The 20,166-nt window shown below is 42.3% G+C and overlaps 1 protein-coding gene across 4 annotated transcripts in view; it reads left to right on the top strand.

The window, feature by feature from the left end:
• Window positions 1-6,010: 6,010 nt before the first annotated feature.
• Window positions 6,011-20,166, top strand: part of HNRNPD (heterogeneous nuclear ribonucleoprotein D) — an 18,251-nt gene continuing 4,095 nt past the window's right edge. The window contains exons 1-4 of one of the 4 annotated variants that reach the window (XR_006353559.1): window positions 6,013-6,883; window positions 8,219-8,275; window positions 18,474-18,642; window positions 19,519-19,680. Coding sequence is in view for 2 of the 4 variants with exons in the window: in XM_043970715.1 (XP_043826650.1) it covers window positions 6,567-6,883; window positions 8,219-8,275; window positions 18,474-18,642; window positions 19,519-19,680 (705 nt within the window). In the remaining 2 variants the exon portion in view is untranslated. Of the gene's footprint in view, window positions 6,884-8,218; window positions 8,276-18,473; window positions 18,643-19,518; window positions 19,681-20,166 lie in introns of all 4 variants that reach the window. The other 3 variants (XM_043970715.1, XR_006353560.1, XM_043970717.1) reach the window with 3 other exon arrangements.

Below are 20,166 nucleotides of genomic sequence, written 5' to 3'. Positions count from 1 at the left end.
TATTTTCCTTAAAGTGAAGATCTGACCTTCACACCCTATTCATCTTCAGCCCTGGGCCATTGCGAGTCCCCTCCCGAACAAACCGCAGTGACTTCCTATTGGCTCAGTCTTTATACTTATAGCCAGAACACCTAGACCTTAGTTCAAATCTGGCCTTAAGCACTTTATTAGCTGTGTGACCCTGGGCAGATCACTTCACTCTGTTTGCCTCCATTTCCTCATCCGTAAAATGAGCCGGAGAAGGAGCCAAGAAAACTCCAAATGAGGCCACAAGGAGTCAGAGAGGTGACTAATCAACTGAACAACAACAGCAGAATGAGGCTAAGGGGCGCTCTCCTCTCCCCCCAACAACTCGACAGTGTCCCTCCTCTCTGCTTCCATGTACTCACTTCTGACACCAACCAAGTTCCCTGGTTTTATACAAGCCACAGAGGTAGCAACCAGCCAATATGATTGTACTTCCTATAGCATAAGAGAAGTGTCTGGGGTCCAGTGAACAATGGAGATGTGTCCTCCAAATAAAAGGATGAGAATGGGGATCTTTTCACAGGTGCTTTAAGTGGAGTAGTGCGGCTTGACTGATTTATTCAATCAGCTACATCATTGTAATTTCTTGCCCAAATGGTTAAGATCAAACAGTGTCATTGTTGAAAGGCTGGTTGAATAAATGGAAATGCAGAGCCCAAGAGCTAGAGCTTTTGCCCTCAACAAGGTAACTCCTGAGATGCTGAATTGGAGTGTGGCAGTTCTTCTCTGAGATAGAGTAAGTGAGCCAGGGCCTGAATCTCACTGGTCTGAGGAATCCTCCCTCTCCCAATTCTAATAACTGTCTAGAGACCTACTTGACTCTTAAGTATGATACCCCGGGCAGTCCACATAAAAGAACCACACTAATTAGGCTTGTAAAATATTCTGAGTGAACTCACCAAGAGTGAATAGGTGTCCGTAATCCCTGGTGAGAGGTGGGAAGTGCTAAAGTGTGGGTGGCCAACCCATGAAACCATGATACTAGTTTTCCTGGTTTTTGTCTTTCTTCTTTTCAAATGATCTTCAAAACGGATGACAAAACAAGCTTTGTAAGGGACAGGTCTTGTTACTTTGCTTTTGGAAAACCTCCAGCGGCTCCCCATCATCTATAAAATTGGCTCCACATTTGAGGCCCTCTACAAGGGCCCTCCCCCCTCTCTTCCCAGATTAATTCATCATCTCTGTTGCCCCAAAAAACTGGACGACTCCAGGTTTCCTAAACTGACATCCTATCTCCTATCTATATTTGCATAAGCCATCCACCCTATCTCGAATACACTTCTGCCTAAAGCCTTATCTGCCTTCAAGGCTTATCTTGGAAATCCCAACTCCTCCCAGCCTTCCATAATCTTTAGAGTTGGTAAATTTCTCTTCCTCTTCCAATCAACATAGATAAGAGATGGAAGAGCTGAGAGTGCCTCTAGTCTAATTCCCTCCTTTTACCGATGAGGAAACTGGTGTAAAGCACTCACAGCCATGCCCACGAGACAGGAAAAAACAGCACCTGTCCCGAGGCCGTGGTCGATGATGAATCCATTTTTTTGTCCTTAGAGGTTAAAGTCACTGATCTATTTTACCCCAAAAGGGCAATTACCCTTTCTAACATTTTTCTTAAATCTGTTTATACTGACAACAAAAAGAGTTATTTGGGGATAGTTTTACCACATCCTACTGCAGTGCTCCATGGAGCTGCGGGTATGATGGAGCTAGTGTCAGAATGAAGTGCGTGCTCTGGTAGGGTCTCTCCCGTTGGAAAGGCTTCACATGGTCCAGGCAACTGACTGAGTCTACTTTCTGAAGACTAGTTCAGAGGGGCTTCTTTCTAGTCAATAGGGCTGGCTACTTGGACAAAAAACATTTATGTGCTAAACTGGGAATACAATGAGGAAAAAAAAAGATGGTCCCTATGTCAAGTAGCTTACATTCTGATAGGGGGAAATAATGCATGGGGAGAGATGATCAGAGAAGAGAGTCGTGTTCTGGGGAAATGGAAGGATTGGGGACACAGACACTGGCAGGCAGATAGTGAGAAGGTCTAAGTGGATGGCTGCTTGTGGAGTGAAAATGGAACATGATCTGGCCATCTAGGGCCAGATGGTAGATATGGTGGGATGAATGGGCTACTCTGCATATATTCAGGTACCAACCAATCAACTGGTGATGGTGCCTGCTTAGTAGAAAGGGGGCAGTGAGTGCTAAGAGTCACATAGCTTTTGGGTAGTCTATACATTTTATTTTTTTTTGCAGGCCAATGAGGGTTAAGTGACTTGCCCAGGGTCACACAGCTAGTAAATGTCAAGTGTCTGAAGCCACATTTGAACTCAGGTCCTTCTGAATCCAGGGCTGGTGCTCTATCCACTGCACCACCTAGCTGGTGGGAGTTTGAGGACAGTGAGCATCACAACATGACACCCAAAAGTCTCTCACATTTGAATGAAGATAAGCTCATGTTTCTAGGGAAGACACGGGCGAGATTGGCCGTAGATGACCTGTAACATGTCAGCTCGTAGGGCAATCCTTGACCTAGATAGAATAGTTTACAAACCTAATTTAGAGGGGTCCTTTTCCATAGACTGGCCAGGGTAGCTATCTAGGCAGCTACTACAGAAGGGGGAGGAAGGGTCCCTCTGGCTATTGGCTTTCAAGCCCTACTCACTCCCTGGCTAAGCAAGTTCTGCTCCCTGAGTTCAGACAAAACTGACACACAGAATTCCTTATTTCACCTTACTTTCCCACAAATTTCCTGTATCTCTATACCAAGGACCATATTTTATTTTTGTTTTTTTTGTGAGGCAATTGGGGTTAAGTGACTTGCCCAAGGTCACACAGCTAGTAAGTGTTAAGTGTCTGAGGCCATATTTGAACTTAGGTCCTTCTGACTCCAGGGCTCTATCCACTGTGCCACCTAGCTGCCCAAATGTTGGTATACTCTTAAATGAGAGGTCATTGTTCAATGACAAACAAGTGGACATAATTCTGGAGGAATTGAATCATATGAAATTTTACATTTTTATTATAAATGGAAATAGAAGTTGCATTTAAATGGAAAGTTGGCTCATAGAAGGAGCTGGTGGAGTGAGTTTTATTGTAAAGGCAAAAGAAAAATAATTTCAAGGAACACTGGTGATCACATATTTTAGTATTAATAAGTACTTGTAAAAAAAAACCCCAAAGAATACCTCCAAAATAATTGTAATTTCCATACCAAAATCACTTAAAGAGGAAGAAGTGGTAGAGAAACTTTATAAAGAAATCAGTAACTCTCCAAATCAAATCAACATACATTCATCCTTTGTGGCTTCAATGCAAAAGGTGGGGAAAAGGTGAGGATGGGGAGAAATAAATGGAAAAGTATGGTCCAGGAGAAAAATATATCATAAAGAATTTTAGATTTTACAGAAGTCTCACACCTTTAGATCATGTACTTCTCTCTAAAAAATTGGTTTTTCGATACAGGGCAAACATGTCTAAATTATCACAAGGAATAAATCTACTATTTTAAACATTTTCGGAAAGACTTATTAAGGAAGGACATGGGAGTTATTCCTGAATCAGTTCTCTATGCAGTTAGACTACCTATTCATCAGAGCTAAGACCAGAATTTATAATAAACAAGAATTGTAACTAAAAAGAGATATCGTGTGCAACTAATATTTAAATCTGAATTATTTAAGCTAGCTACTGAAAAAAAATGGGAAAGGAACAGAAATGACATTGACATGAACGATAATAATTCATCCAGAAGTTAAACTAATGTAAATGAATCACAAGGAAACAAAAAGCCCAGAAGTCAGGAAGCTTTTGATTTACTTGCCATATCAAGATGGCTGACAAAGGTAACCCTGGATTGGAATGTAAACTTATTTGTAAAATATTACAAAGGAAGAGGGATTATTATGAGCAGTATCTTTTCACAAAACAGAGAAAAGTAGTAGAGGATAAAACCGATCTAAAGAAAGCTTGGCAAACTATCCAACCAAGCAAAGTTATCTTAAGGGCATTGAAAGATAAAAATCAAAAATCAAAAAGATTTGTAAAAATTATTGCAGTAAACTGTGGAATGGGTTAGATGAGAACAATTTGTTCCAACAGCCCCGAAGGTGATGGCAGCAGATGCTGTGGAGCACGTAGAGCTTGGCCAGTCATCAAAGATTCCAAGGTCCTTCACTCGGGACCTCACCAAGTTGTCATGACTTTTGTTTTATTACTGCCCTTTGATGACTCTGGAAGAGAGAGTGAGGCTGAGCACTTTGTGGGGCTCTGCCTTACTTAAACCCAATTTAATAGTAAGTCAAGACATCACCCTGTGATACCACTGGTCTTCTTGAGACAAATTGGCTTGTTTCTCAAATGACTGTCAGAGTTGACACTGTGCCTTCCTCTTTATAGGTCTTGCCGAAATTTTTACTCTGATAGAGACTTTGGGGGCTCAGGGTCACCTCCAAGCCACAAAATCCCGATTACTCTTAGTGAAAGTGAATGAAATTAACCCTGGTAAAACCACACACAAATCCCATTAAAATTTCATTTCTGAAAGGACCCACGTCAGTTATGCATATATACATACAGACTACAACTATACTCCAGTGGATCTGTGGTCTAACCGGTGCAGGTATTCCCTCTGCTGTCAATCAATAACCCATCCTTGAGGGACTGAGCTGTATGACTGGTCTCCATCCTTCCCGGGTTCTGCAATCATCAGTCAGTCACTTAATATGTCTGAGCAGAATCTACTTGAGGTCAGAGGATCGGGACTTTAGGGCTAAAAGGGACCTTAGAATTTGTTCCCCTTCATTTACGAAGAAGGAATGGAAAGGATTTCTACAATTACGGGGAGGGGGCGCTCGGTGGGGCACACTTCTAGAGGTATTTTTGACCCCTGCCAGGCTCTGCCAACCCTGCCACAGCAGGTCAATGTCAGCCATTGCGGTCCCATTCAGGGCGAGCCCGATGCCCCGACTCGACTCGTCTTTCCTCCTCCGGGCTGGGCTCCCAGTGACCCTCCCCAGTGACCTCGGGTTTCGCCGCTGGGGGGATGTCCGGATGGACTCCGGCCAGAGATGGGACGGGCGTCCGGGGAGCCGCCCCCGATGGGGTGGGGGGCGGCCCATCCCGGGCAGGACCGAGCCGGCTCGGACCCGAGGAACGGCGGTGGGGGTGGCCTTACTGGACAGTCTTCTCCCTTTCATTGGGACGAAGCGGGTACCGGCCTCTGGCCGAAGGGTCAAAGAGGGCCAATGGAGACCGCACGTTTCCTTCCCAGGATCCTCGCGGGGAACGAGGGCCGAGGACAGTCCAAGGACCCCCTCCCCCCCGCCTTGAGTTCAATGCTAACTCGTTACAAGAAAAGTTTGGGAAAGGCCCGGACTTTGATGATCAGACACAAATAGTCCGTCCTTGGGCACAAGTCCGCGCGCCCCTCACTAGGGCCTTAGCATCCCCGGGCTGGAGTAGACAGGAGGCGCTTAATAAATGCGGGCAAGGCCGTGGGGCCTTCCCGCTCACTCCCCTTCCACAAAACTCACTGGGGGGTGGTGGGGGTGTGTGTGTAGGGGGGGCACAAACTTCTGCGCCCCCCTCCCCCCAAGCCTCTCTCAGGGCCGGCTGCGCTCACGCTCAGCACAGCGCCCGGCACGTGGAAGACCCGGATGGAGCCTCGGCGGTCCCGGTCCGGGCCATGGAGCACCTGCGCCTGCGCCCCGGCGCGCGCGTTCTAGCGGCTCAACGGGCTCCGGCGTATTTTACGAGTAATCAGTTACACGAGCCGGAGGGCTCCGGCCTCGGGCGGGAGGGAAAGCGAGGGGCTGCCTCTCTATCCAGTGCCCGGCCGCCCGCCTTGTTCTCGGTGGCTCCCGCCCGCGGCCGGGACCGACGCCACTTCCTCTTCCTCTTCGAGGCGGAGCGCGCAACGTGGGGGGGGGGCTGGGGGGGGGTGTCTGGCGGGGGAGGGTGAAGAGAGAGAAAGTGAGAGCAATCGAGGGAGAGAAGAGAAAAAAGGGGGAGGGCGAGGAGGAGGGCGAGCGGCTCCCGCGCGCCGGCGAAAGAGTTAAGGAGAGGGGAAGAGGAAGAAGAAAGGGCAGCGATGAGGACCGGGAGGAGGCGGAAAGGGCGCGCTCCTGTGTCACGTGACCGGGACGTGCCGCTCTTCCGCCGGCCATTTTAGGTGGTTCGCGGCGGCGCCATTAAAGCCAGGAGGAGGCAAGAGCGGCCGCCGCTGCTGCATTTTCTTTTCTGCGCTACCGGGGCGAGCGGGAGTGCGCGCCGTGCAAGAGTGGGAGGAGCGGGGAGGGGGGGAGGGAGGCCGGAGAAGCCGCGCGCGCGCGCGCCCGCCCGCCCGTGTGTGTCCGTGTCCGTGTCCGTGTGTGTGCCTGTGCCTGTGCGTGTGCGTGTGGGGGGGCGCCTCGCGCGTTAAATCGAGCGAGCGCGCGGCGGCGGCGGCGGCGGCGGCTGGGATTACTTTGCTGCTAGTTTCGGTTCGCGGCTGCGGCGGAGGCGGCGGCGGCGGGCGTAGTCTCGGAGGCGGCGGCGGCGGCGGCAGCATGTCGGAGGAGCATTTCGGCGGGGACGGGGAGGCGGCGGCGGCGGCGGCCCCGGAGGCGGGCGGCGGCGCGGCGGCCGCGGCCGCGGCGGCGGAGGAGCAGGAGGGAGCCATGGCGGCGGCGGCGGTAGCGGCGCCGGCGGCCCCGGCAGCAGCGCCGGCGGCGGGCGCCGGGGCCGGGGCCGGAGCCGGAGCCGGGGCCGGGGCCGGGGCCGCGGACGGAGCCGGGGCCGGGAGCGGCGCCGGAGGCACCGAAGGGCCCGGCGCCGAGTCGGAAGGGGCCAAGATCGACGCCAGTAAGAACGAGGAGGACGAAGGGTGAGTAAGGGGCGGCCAGGCCCGAATCCCCCCTGCTCCCCTCCCCCCGGCCGGGCCGTTTTCCCGCCCGGGGCTTTTTCCTTTTCCCGCTATTTTTGTACCCCCCCCCCCGCCCCGTGCGGCCCCTCCCCCTTTAATCCCCGGGATCTCCTTTTTAAAATCCCCGGGGGGAGGGGGCGGCCGCGGAGCCTCGCGGGCCCCCCCGGCCGCGATCTCCGCGGGGGCGCGGCTCCCGAGCACATGGCCCGGCCGCGCCCCCGGCCCGGCCCCGCAGGCCCCGCCGGGGCCTTTTTTGAAAGTTTGGCGGGCGGCGCCCCGGGCATGTCCGCTAGGCCGCGGCCTCCCGCGCGCCGCCCCGGCGCGTAGACGCGGCCTCTCCGCGCCTCTGCTCACGCGTGGACGCGTCCCGTCTGTCCCGCGTTTTGGGGGCGAACTTGCGTGGCCGGATCGGCCCGGGGTCCGGGGGTCCTCCTTCCCCCACGGCCGCCCGCCTTTCCACTCGGGCACCAGCCCCACGCGGCCGCTGGTTCGGAAGCAGTTTGCTGTGGCTGTGGCTCCTTGGCGCTCACCCACTTGCCCAAGCGGGAATCATAGTTTTGTATACTGACTAAAGCTGCTCCTTTGGCGCCCCGAGTCACGAGTAGCGCTCGGGGACGGAGGAGACCCGGGATGCCACCCCAGGGCCCCGAGGGGGCTCCGCTTGTGACCCGGGGAAGCAGCCCCCACTCCCCGCGTGTAACAGGGGCTGGTATTTTGAGATCACCTAGCAAGGTGCCTCTGGATGCGCAGAGTAGCGGTGACGTGTAGCTTTAAGCCAGTATGAGAAACCATGGTTCCCTTTTGCGGGGAGGGGGCCGGCGGGCGGGCCGCGGGGGGTGGGGGGCAGCATTTGGAAATCGGAATTTTTGAACCCCGGCCCAGTCAGGTTCTTGTCACGTTGGCTGTGCTGATCCTACCGTTTGGGGAAGGGGTGGGGGGCGGGGGGCAGCTAGCCCTTAAAAAACTAATCTTGAATGATGTGCTTTAAGAAAGAGAGGAATTAAACCCTTGGAAACTTAAGCCTTTTAACATTTCGGTTTTTGTTTTCGCTGATTGTGGGAAAGGCACTAAAATGACTAATGCATAACTATTGCTGTTTGGGGGTGGGATTAACTATTAATTTGTACGGGCAGACTTTCTACTAGTTGAGAGTTTTCACTTTACAAAGCAGCTGCCTTTGTAGTAATCTGTTTGTTGAACTGAAGTGTAAATGAATTAAACATTTTTAACCCTAACAATGTCGAAAACTAAAACTAGAATTTTGATTGGTTGCTGTACCGGTTGTTAATTCCCTAGCCATTCAAACTCCTCCCCACGGCACTCTGAAGCAGCGACGGCACAGCGGGAAGAATGGTAAAACTTTTACATTTTATTTCTGTATTTTAAAGGTTTCGATAGCCATATGACATTCAGAGGCCGTGTAGTAGTGTATTTGTTGCCCATTGATTTTCCCCAGGAAATTCTAATCGTTTAAGGGAATAGGATGTTACATACCTGGGATAGAAAAAACTTCTTATAATTTGTAATCCATGGGCAAAAATTGACGCCACTGTATGTAGTTCTTGGTCTGTGTGGTAATGCATGTAATTGCAGTTGGCCAAGATTAATAAATAAGCTAAATATCTCTGGTGATAGTTTTTTTGTTATCTGTAAGGAAGAAATAACAATGCATACGATGATGATAGTTGATTTACATAGTTTCCTAGGAAGATGGAAAACAATGAAGTAGTCTGTGTTTGTTGAAATTCTATGTTAAATGCTGAATGTGAGGCATATTGGTTGTAGAGATTGTTTAGAAATATATTGCATGTTAGAATAAAAAGTTCTGGAAGTGGCAAAAGTAAAATCATAATTTTAATTTTAAAAATAGTTCTGTATTCATACCAGACTTACACACTTCCTATATGTAAGTTCTTTAGTTCAGATGACAAAAGATGGGTATGAAATATTTACTGGCTTTTTACTTTGTCCCTTAATTTTCAGTAAACATTAAATATGCCTGTTTAAAACTACAAAAAGGCATGTTCTCTACCTTAATGGAATGTAAAAGGGATTATTTTAGATGATTTGGGGTCTTGGGAAGGCAGGAATGTTTGACCCTAATTGGTTGATATTTCTTCACACCTGGATGTCTTCTCTTTGGAAGGTTGGTTACATTATTTTGTTCTTCAGAATAACATTTTCTTTCTCCTTTTAAGAGAGGAGTGTTTAGGATTTTTCTGAGGTACCCAGCCAGATGTATAAAGTAGTTTGGAAAGCAGTAGGTATGTTTAAGTATGGCAATGCACACATCCTTTGTGCAAGTCTATATTTGCATGCTATTCTGAGGAATTTAAAAGTTGATTTCATTTCTCTGTTAAAAGATGATAGTGTAAATATTGTCCTTTATCACTCACTAAAAATAGCTATAGGTCTTTTAAATAAGAAGTACTAGAATTAAATGAATCAGACATTAGCCCAAAGGGTAGTCTTTAAGGACCAGTGCCCAGTGGAAAGTGAATAGTTCCTGGACCAGAACTGGAAGAAAATTGGGTAATGGGGAGATACTCTAGGTAAATTTTACCATCTCTGTGATGGCCCATAAAACTGCTGGAGCTAGAGACTGTGAGACTGAGCTGGCTCTGAGGAGCACTTCAGTGATTTTTAGAAAAAGATTAGATAGCATGGTAGAGTTGGGAGGTGTGGAGTCCGGCTTCCCAAGCAGCCAGGTAAAGGGGTTACTTTGGAACCCTTTTAATCAATCTTGTAATGGATAATTGGCATGAACTGAAGTCTTGTTTTTGTACAAACTAATTCCCTTTTAGACAGTAATAGTTTAAAGGCAACAGGCAGGGTGAAGCAAATGATGAAGTGCCCAATTTGGAGTCAGAAGACCTGGGCTTCAATCCTGCCTTAGATACTGCCCTATGGTGTGGGAATAATTGCACCAACCTATTAGGATTGTAGAGAAGTGCCCCGTGTTCTGGGCTGCCTTCAGCTTCCCCTCCCCAACATTGGCCTTTTGCTCTTGGGAGTCAGTAAGGGCTCTCTTGGACAAGAGAGAGGGAGAGAGATTGCTTAAATAAAGACCAAGCCCCACAAGCTATGTTGTTGTAAAATAAACTAATGCTAAATACTAATATTCTTTATATATCTTAATGAGTTTCCTTTAGTGGTATGGAGTTCTGCAAAAGTGGCAGATTTGTATTGTTTTTCTATCCTAAAAACGTTACTTTGAAAATAAGCTTGTGGTATTCTCGCAGATTTGGGGGCTTTGGATTATTAAGAATGATTTTGTGTCATACACCCCCCACCCCTCTATAACATGAATTTTACAGCATTTGAGTAAAAGGTTCCTGTAGGTAAACCCTTAGATCTCCTAGTGTAGTTCCCTAACGCTGAGCTGTGCTAGGGAGGACAGTTCCTGGAGAGTTGGTCTCTTTGCTTTGATGTTTTTCATTCTCTCAAAGTTATACCTGATCTGAGAGATGATGGGCAGGACCAGTGAACAGGGAGAATCGATTCTACAATCATCTCCTGCTTTCCTAGGAAGTTCCATGGGGTCTGAGATCCCCCCCAGTCCGAGTGTCCATTTCCTGGCTGGCCGTGAATGGCAGTATACATAGATGTTTTGGAGTGTTAAAGTCTAAACCAGACGAATGGGCATAGAGGCAGACTCCACTGCACTAATCCAGGGTGGATAATTATGTTTCCTTTGTGTGTTTGCAGGAAACTTTTCCCCCATTCCTCCTTTCAGTCTCCCTTGGCTATGTCTGAAGCCTATCTAAGTCACCTGGGATGACTCCCCCCCCCCCCCCCCCCCAAGCTGTTTAGGTGGAAGAGTTGTGCTTTAAGGGCTCATTTGTTCTTTTTTTAAAAGTAATGGACCCCAAGTGTGCTTTGGGAATACTTATGCACAGGAAAAAAATTTCATTTTACTTAGAGGTTGCTATATGAATGAAACCCAATTTGGTTAGGAATATCTGGCTGTATAATTACTAATAGGAGTAAGTAAAATTGAGAACATGGACCTAAACCTTCTGGCTTAGTAGGTTATATGTTAACTGAATTAATGGGCATTGTAATCTCATCCATGTCAGAGTGTATGGCAGGATTCCTTTGTGATGTGAGCCGAATTCTTTGGGTTTGTATGGATAATTCAATTTTGAGATGTGATAAGAAAGAGCAGTGCCTTTAATTTTGTTTCATCCATCCTGAAAAATCCCTTTTGGAGTTCGTAACACAAAATTAAAAAAAAAAGTTAAGTGAGGTAGTATACGGGTATGTAAACTATTGATTATTAATCATTTTATTGTTGAGAAGTGCAACCCACAAGCTTTTATTGAAATTCCTCAAATTGTGTAACAGTTTTCCCAATGGGAGGAACTTTTTTTTATTACAGACTGGGCACTAACAGATCTGCACGGCTGGCTTTTAGTTGAAGAAAACTTGTTAAACAACTCTGCTGTTGTTTCTTGAAATCTCTTACTAGTATTTTTTAAAAAAATTATTTGCACTCTTCATTTAATCATCCATACAACCTTGGAAATGAATAACAAGCATTTATTAAATGGATACTAGGTACAAGGCACTATCTATTGTGCTTTGGGGTGCAAAGACAGAATGAAAACCCGTTCCTGCCTTTGGGGAACTTATTTTCTACTAGAAATAACAGAAATAATTTTGTTACTTCTGACACGTTTTTTCGTGGATTTTACAAAATGTGGTCATTGTGAAAGCCCAAGTTTTTTTTGTCATGACTTCTATGTGGCCTGTAGGGTTGGAAATAGAGCATCTATTTCTATTCTTGATTCCCTACAATCTAAAATATGGGAGCTCTGGTGGAGGTATGATAACCATTTCAATGAAAATGTCCTATCTCTTGCCATTAAGACTACATGATATGGGCTGTGTTGCTTAACCCTTCTGGGCCTCAGTTTCTTAATTTTTAAAGAGATTGTGGATAGAATTGGATGATCTCTTGAGGTCTGTACCAGCTCTGAAACCTGTGGCTTAGATGACTATTGTGTGTTTCTCTGTATTATATTTTAATCTTGCGAGAAAGACAAATGATTCTTCTCGTGTAGCTTCTATCCTGAGCTACAAGCTTCTGAAAGGAAAGGTTAAATTATGCAATATATCTTTTAGTGTTGAATATTAAAAGTTAATTTAAAGATTGAGTTGTATAATATATGTTATGGCGCTTGTTAATTCTTACATGAGTAGAATATGTAGTTAATACCCAGAATCCATTTATCAGAAAACTCAAGGTAAAACCCAGGCTCTGCCACTAACTTCCTCTATGACCTTTGGTTAGTTCCTTAATTCTTGTTTTTGTTTCCTTTTTTCCTTCTAACCATTCCGAAGTAGTGGGAGTTGGCATTATTAGCCTGTTTCGGTAATAGAATGAAGTAATGAGAATTATTTCACTAGTCAAATGAACTAAACACACTTTAATACCAAATCATTTTTTAAAAACATTGGCCCTAAAAGACAAGGTTAGGTTTTCCTTTCTACTGCCGTGTTAAGCCATAACACATTGAAATGTAATTTATTTTATACCTCTTATTTAATGATGTGAAATAGAACTAGAATCCTGATTTTTAATTAGACATTATTTTGGAAAGTTTTTTTAAACTAAGCATAAGGTTAATTTACAAAGATATTTGGTCCTCCAGCCTCCTTTCTCTTCCCTCTAGTCTTAAACACTTGGCCCCAAGGTAATTTTTCTTAAGTGCCGATTTGACCCAGTGGCTTCCCTGCTTGCTCAGTTAACTCTAGTTAACTAACTCCTTTACTATAAAATATAAAGTCCGGTTTAGCTTTTAAATCCATTTAAAACCTGGCCACAATTTCGCTTTTCTAGCATTCTGGCCAAACTGACCTTTTATATCTCTCATCTGCCATCCCCCATGCCTTAGAATTCATTCTCTAATTTCCATGTTCTACTGGAAACCTTTATTATCCCCACTCCCACCTCCCTTGTATAACCTGCCTAGTGTTTGTGTTTATTTACTTTATATTTATTATTATGCTGGATATATTTGCATATGTATTGTCTCTACCATTAGAATGTAAACTCATTGTGAGTAGAGATTATTTCATTCTTTGTTCTTCTTGTATCCCTCCTGTCTGTGGGTTTGAAGCTTAATAAATGCTTGTTGATTGATTAATTGCTATTGTTATGTTGTGGATCAGATTAAGTGGTTAGACTTTTTCCACCCTTGACACCTAAGGGATCTCTAAAGCTAATGAATTTTGTAGAATGTCTTTCAGTAAATCAACTTAACACCATTACTGTTAGCTGAGTAAGACTACTGAATTTTTGTGAGGCAGTGCTAAGCTTTACTGGAACTTTTCTGCCTTGCAATTGGGGTTAACTGGTTAGTTTTTATATAATCTGTAATTTCATAGCAAGAGATCAATTTCCAAAGTGGTATTACGGATTATTCTAGTATTTTGATTCTTCAAATTTGATTTTATTGTAATTGGAAAGAACTTAAAGGTTCTTCTGGTTTATAAAATATTTTTATTGATAGTTTTGTTTTTTTATCATTTTCTAATGTATCCTTTCCTCACCCTCTCCAAGATCCATCCCTTGAGAGGAAGGAAAAAAGGGAAGAAAAAGAAAGTTCCTCAAAAGCTAAATAATATAAAAAAAAGTTAGTTGTCTTGTCATCTCTCTGGGGGTCGTCAAGTTGTTATTATGCAGTTTCTATTGCTATTGGGTTTTTTTTTGTTCTTCGTTCTGTTGTCATTGTAGATTGTTTTCCTCTTCTCACTTCACTTTACATCAATTCATATCATTCTATCCGATTCCTTTTATATGTAAGTGCTGTTAGCTTTGATTTACCCATTAGACATTCACCACAGGCTAGTCTTTGTAAAAATGACCTAATTACTCTGAAAGTTTTTTTAATGTAACATCTTTGGATAACAGTGATTGGTCATACCTAAAATTGTTCATCATCACTTCCTTAACATTTGATAGCAGTTTTGCACGCTGTTAAAAGTTTATGACCTCTCAACTTCCCCCCAGCCTATATCTAAATGCATCAATGATAAGTGAGTTTGAAAGTTGCAGGATATTAAAGAAAATTCTGAAACACTTGATATTTTTAAGGTGTTCTCTAATTTGTATAGCTATATAATTGTTTGCTTTAAGTGCTGTTAAGTCATGATTAAACCTGTCATCTTTTAAAATACCTACTTGAAAAGAATTGGGGAAAAGTAATAAAATATCTAATGCCAACTTTTTTGCTGCAACCCCTAGTGACCACCTACAGACTGTTAAAAGTCGAATTGAAGAGAGCAGAAATTACTGAATCCTTAACCAGAAAGTTTTCCACTAGCTGTTTCTGCTGCTAGATTTCTTTTGTTACGAATCTTGAAGGAAATAAGATAGAACTTCAGTAATCACCTTTCACAAAAATTCAAAACTGGAATCCATATAGATAACACTGAACTGGACAAAGAATAGTTTTTCTAAGACACCCTCATTCTAGTCTCAACTTTATATTTTGGGTGGATGTTGAAATTTACTGTTGCTCTCAAATATAGCAATACCCTCAGAAGCTTAGGGTCTGAATTCATCTTTGCTTTCCTTATGTCTGTCATTTAGAAAGCTTTAGGAAAAATTCATTCCTAATCCTTGAATCAAAGAATTTAGAATTGTAGAAACAATATTAACCTAGGTTTTAATTGAAATTTCTGAGGACATAAAAACAGTTGGCCTTTCTCCACTTCAAATTAGTAGAGGTACAGCAGTCATCTGTGTATTGCCTTGGTATTGGTTTAGACTTGAATGACTGTTACTTTAAATTGAGGTACACATTACTCCAGCTTGTCTTCCTTTTGTGCTGTAGTAGATTTCAAATCCTGGCTCTGTCACTCACTATCAGTGTGACGCTGAGCAAGCTATTCCCTTTTTGGGGTATCAGTTTTCTCCCCTGTAAAAAGAGAGTTTTGAATAGGTTCAGCATAATCTCTGAAATCCCTCTTGGGATGGTCATTCCATTGATTGGTTTTTATTTTGGTGCTGAATTAATTGTATTTTGGATACATAATATCCTTAACTTGAAGTTTCTCAAATTCTGAGGAAGTTTAAAAAAACACATACCCGAACGAACATTGTATTTCGAAGTCTAAAATTTATTTCTTTATTACTAAATATCAAATTAAAATGTATTGAAATGTAGGTTTTAGTAATAGAGACGTATTTTACCTATTTGTTACTTGGGTTAAGTCTTGTAAAGTACTTTATAAAGAATTAGGACATCTCTCAAGAAGAGTGATAGGAGCCCCCAGTCTTCCATCAGTGGTATTTGTGTAAGACGATTGGAAAAGAGAGAGAGGGAGCATGCTTTTTAAACAAGGTATACTTATATTTTGTATGGGTGTTTATGTAGGTAATTGATTACAGTGCTACATCATGATCCTTGGAAGTTTACAGAAAGCAGATGAGATAGAATATTAATATTTTTTAAAAGGTTAAACTCCTACTTAAAAAAATTCAGTATCTAAAGTATTGGTCCTACCCCCTTATTTTATACTATGATCATTGATAGTAATAATGAGGGCCTTGGGGCACTGCAGCATCCTGAAATGGCTTAAATCAATAGGGAAAAAACCAAATTCAGTTGTACTTAGGAGTATAATTGGGGTTAAGTATAGCACCTCATATAGCTGAGGCACTGCTGAACAAGAAGGGGAGACAAGATAAGACATCTGAGTTGCCAAAAATAGATGCTACAAAGTGTCTATGCTAATAGGACAGCCTCCTCAGCCCCCTCCCCCCTTCATTATACAGCTTTGTCAAGCTTGGTTATTCTGGATTCTTATCCCAGAGCAAAGTAGGAGTGAGGTTACAGCTAGGAGACATGACAGCAGACTGCCTGCCTGGGAGAAGAGAGAAACTATTGTCTGGAGCCATTTAGTATCAAAAGGTCTTTGAATAGGCTCCTGGGGTAGAATAGTTGATGCTGACCAAATTATGTCTAATATTCTGAGAAGGTAGAGAAGCGTGCAGTAGTTTTTTGAAAGATTTCTTTTATAAGCTGGTATAAGAAAGGGTAAACCCTCAGATGCCTAGAAGGTTGAATTTCCTAAGATCTTCAATATATATATTAAGCTTTTTGAAAAATCTGTGTTTTTATATACATACATGCCATTTTGTTTAACTAGACTGTACTACCACCCATTCTGGCTAAATGGGAATCAAGATAAATGAACACCTTAGAAAGTTAATATGTTAAATATTTTTAGTGACCATCAGATTTTATAATTTTAGAGTACAAAAAAATCTCTAAGGATTTAACTTATGAAGTTCTTAGATAATAGGTGAATTTTGAATGACCATATTTACTTAGATAAATACCATTCCTATGGGGAAAAAAAGCCTTGTGATTAATAGAATTGTTCCTAATTGAACTGACACACAATTTGATTTCAAATAGTGAAGCTAATACTTTTCCTTGAAATTAAGGGCACTAACAATTTGTTTTAAAGTAAGCTGGTCAGTTGCACTTCTGATATGCCAGCATCTTAACAGCTTTGCTTACTTGCTGTTATCCTCACTTTACTAAAAATAAGCAGTCTGTTTTAAAAATATTATTTATCTTAAGCCACATTGAAAGTAGGGTTATCCCTAATGATTTCTGCTGAATTGATTGTGGTAAGCAGTTGAAGCAAAAATACATTAGAGGGGCAGCTAGATGGCACAGTAGATAGAGCACAGGCCCTGGAGTCAGGAGTATCTGAGTTCACATCTGGCCTCAGACACTTAACACTAGCTGTGTGACCCTGGTCAAGTCACTTAACCCCAATTGCCTCACTTAAAAAAAAAAATTAGAAACAAGTAGCCTGTAGTAGCATACTTTGAACTTGGAGCTCATTACAACTATCTTAAGCCTGAATTAAGTCATCATTGATTTTTGAGCATAAGATGATAGTCTTATTTTTCTATTTATATATAATGCATACATTATGGTCTTTGACATAAAGACAGTCTACAATTACATTACATTAAACAAAGTAAATATATTATTGGAATCAAATAGCCCAGACATGAAATATTTTTCTAGGGAATTGGTATTAAGTACATATATGTGGTACTCGGAATTTGTATGTAGTGTGTTCTATTACCTACTTTTGACAGAACCAATTCAAATAAATTTTACCTGGTTGTAATATATAGATAATTTATTATCACACATACAATTATATTGTAATAATACTACCTAAGAGTACATAATGTGTGGGTTGGAATTCATTTTTTAAATAGACTTTAAATTGCTAATGTTTCATTTTATTGGGTTGATAAGGATGATAGAGAAGTCCCACAGACATACACATTTAAGTACCTAATGTGATTTTGGAAATGTGGTATTGTACCCTTAAAGGTAGCTCTGATTTTTGTTTCATTAAAAGTTGCCTTTCTACCACTGGAAATAAAAGTAGTGTTTGGGAGCTAAGTCCATTATTACGCCTAAGTTAATTGGCATGATGGGAGGAGGTGTAGTTAAGATGAGTGGGATGGACTTCTTAAAAGAGCTGAAGTAAACTTGGAAAAATGAATTTGAATAGTAGTCACATAGCGGTCCACTAGATGGAGTTGGTAATGAAAAATCCAGCCCATGTTTCTAGTTTTTTCCTGAGGAAGAAAATTATTTCACAAGTTCCACCTCAGGATTTTTATATCAACTTGATGTAAAAATTATAGTATTCATCACTTTTTAATCTTGATATGCTTGTATGTGTTTCAGAACACCAAGAAGAACATGTTTATATGCCTCTGAGCATCCTTTAAGTTTGTAAACATTTTTCAAATGGGAACCAGAGGGCTCCTGTTTTCCCCTCCCCTTGGGTAAATACTCAAGTCTTCATGACAGCTTATGGTCTTCTGCTTTGACCCTTGAAAAATTAAGTTAAAACTTCATTTCCCTCTTTATTAACTGAGGTTTAACTTTTAATGTATGTCTAGGTTAATCGGTGGATTGTACTTTTCATTATTTAATGGATTGTACGGTCTTCATTAAATATTTAAAAGTTTTGTCCTTTCTTTTCTTGTTAATTCTTTGCTTGAGCTAAAGGCTCTTAGTGAGGACAGTCATATCAGAACTTGAAGGAAGCAGCATCAAGGTAGGAAGAAAATAGTGCTGGCTAATATTGAATACTAGTATATGTGTGGTACATAATTAATGAAAGATAGATTTGGGAAAGTCTGCATGAAAATTTGTCAGTGTTCTCAAACTCTATGAGTCAAATCCATTCAGAAGCTTTTGCCCTGGTCATAAAAAGAGTTTTTAGATCCTGATTTAGGAAGTCATCAAGTACCATACCAAATTGAAAGGCTCTTGATTTACTGTTTGCTCAGGTGTCCAGCAATCAGTGCGGGGAATGTAGTGTTTGATAAACTTTAGAGGTAGTAAGGTCCCTATATGAGCCTGTGCAGGGAGAATGGTGTCTGAATGATTCTCAGCCGATTTCCTGCAGTTTGAGAAAAATAAATGATATGGACAGTGTTTAAGGCAAGTTTTTCTTAGCATTTTAATATTGCTTTTTGTCTTCACAGGAAAATGTTTATAGGAGGCCTTAGCTGGGACACTACAAAGAAAGATCTGAAGGACTACTTTTCCAGATTTGGTGAAGTTGTAGACTGCACTCTGAAGTTAGACCCAATCACAGGGCGATCAAGGGGTTTTGGCTTTGTACTGTTTAAAGAATCGGAGAGTGTAGATAAGGTAGCGTGTTATATGCTCTGATCAATTAGTGATGTTTGAATTAGCAGTACCAAACAGGGGCCAGGATACATTGGATTTTCCCTCAGGATATCTACAAAACACTAAAAATACTTAGACACATTGTATGTGCCCACTGGATTTTTTTTTTTTTTTGGTCCCAGGGTGTAAAGTATAACTGGGGAAAGGGTAGCAGAAGTAGAGCCTGCCACTACAGTTTGAGGTGCAGACAGCATAAAAGTGAGCAAAGTTCTCCCACAGTCTCCTAAAATTAACTTGTCACCAATTAAGAGGTCATGTTGACAAAATTGATGCTCATTTTAGACTTTGAGAGATGAGCCTTTTACTTTCCTCTATTGGTCATGGACTGAGGTGAAATGGCAGTCATATATATAGACAGATTGCTGCCAATGAACAATGATGGCTCTTCTGTTAAATCTCCCCCACTGTCTCTGTATTAACACTAGTTGACACCTAAGCAGTAGCTGATGCCTTATTTGAGTTTCAGCACTATTTAGCTTGCTGAGGGGAATGGAATGGAGACCCGTATTCCAAGCGGGACATATAAAAGTAGTACATTGTTAGAGGAACATGGTGGCTTTTAGGTGACTCATCCTCAAATTCAAATTTGAGGTAAAGGTGTCATTTGGGGCAAAAGTAAAGAATTGAATGGATGGATGTTCATCCATGCTACCCACCACTACATACATTGGTGCAGTTTATCTTGAATCAATATATCATTCCTTCCTTGCTTTGGCCAATGCTACAATTAATTCATGCTTAGATATTTTTTCCACTTTTACTATTTTAATTTAGTTAGTACTTCCGAAAACATAGAAAAAGATTTACATTTTTAAAACAAAGCTTCAATTTCTTTAGGTCATGGACCAGAAAGAACACAAATTGAATGGCAAAGTGATTGATCCTAAAAGGGCCAAAGCCATGAAAACAAAAGAACCTGTTAAAAAAATTTTTGTTGGTGGCCTTTCTCCAGATACACCTGAAGAGAAAATAAGAGAGTACTTTGGTGGTTTTGGTGAGGTATGTGACACATGGTACCCTTGTTTACAATTAAGTTAGTGTCTTTTCTTCACATGTGTGAATATATTAGTATGAATTGTCACATGTGGACTAAATAGAATAGCTAGATTTAAAAGTGAGGACTAATCACAACATTTTGGGGATAAAGATGTGATAGATAACATGCAATCTGCAAGCATTTGCTCCTTAGCTCACTGGGGTTCACTCATAGAAACAGCTTGCATATTGGTTTAGGAAACCCCCCGCAAATTAACGTTATCTATGTTGCATTCTGTTTTTATTTTGTTAAACTTTTTCCCAGTTACAGTTTAACCTGGTTTGACATCTCTGCCTTAGTTCTTTGCAGTGCATGTTTTCAGCAGAGAATGGACATTTTGAACAGAGGACATCCAGAGTTTCTATTTCCATTCTCTCTCATGAAAAGTAAAGAAAATGGCCAAATACAAGTGCTCCAAGATAAAATACAAGCAGATAGCACAATAGTTT

This window comes from Dromiciops gliroides, chromosome 6 (assembly GCF_019393635.1).
Source record: "Dromiciops gliroides isolate mDroGli1 chromosome 6, mDroGli1.pri, whole genome shotgun sequence".
In the NCBI taxonomy this organism is placed as follows: domain Eukaryota; kingdom Metazoa; phylum Chordata; class Mammalia; order Microbiotheria; family Microbiotheriidae; genus Dromiciops; species Dromiciops gliroides.
The sequence above is the reverse complement of the archived record's forward strand: the minus strand, read 5'-3'. Positions and strand labels throughout refer to the sequence as shown.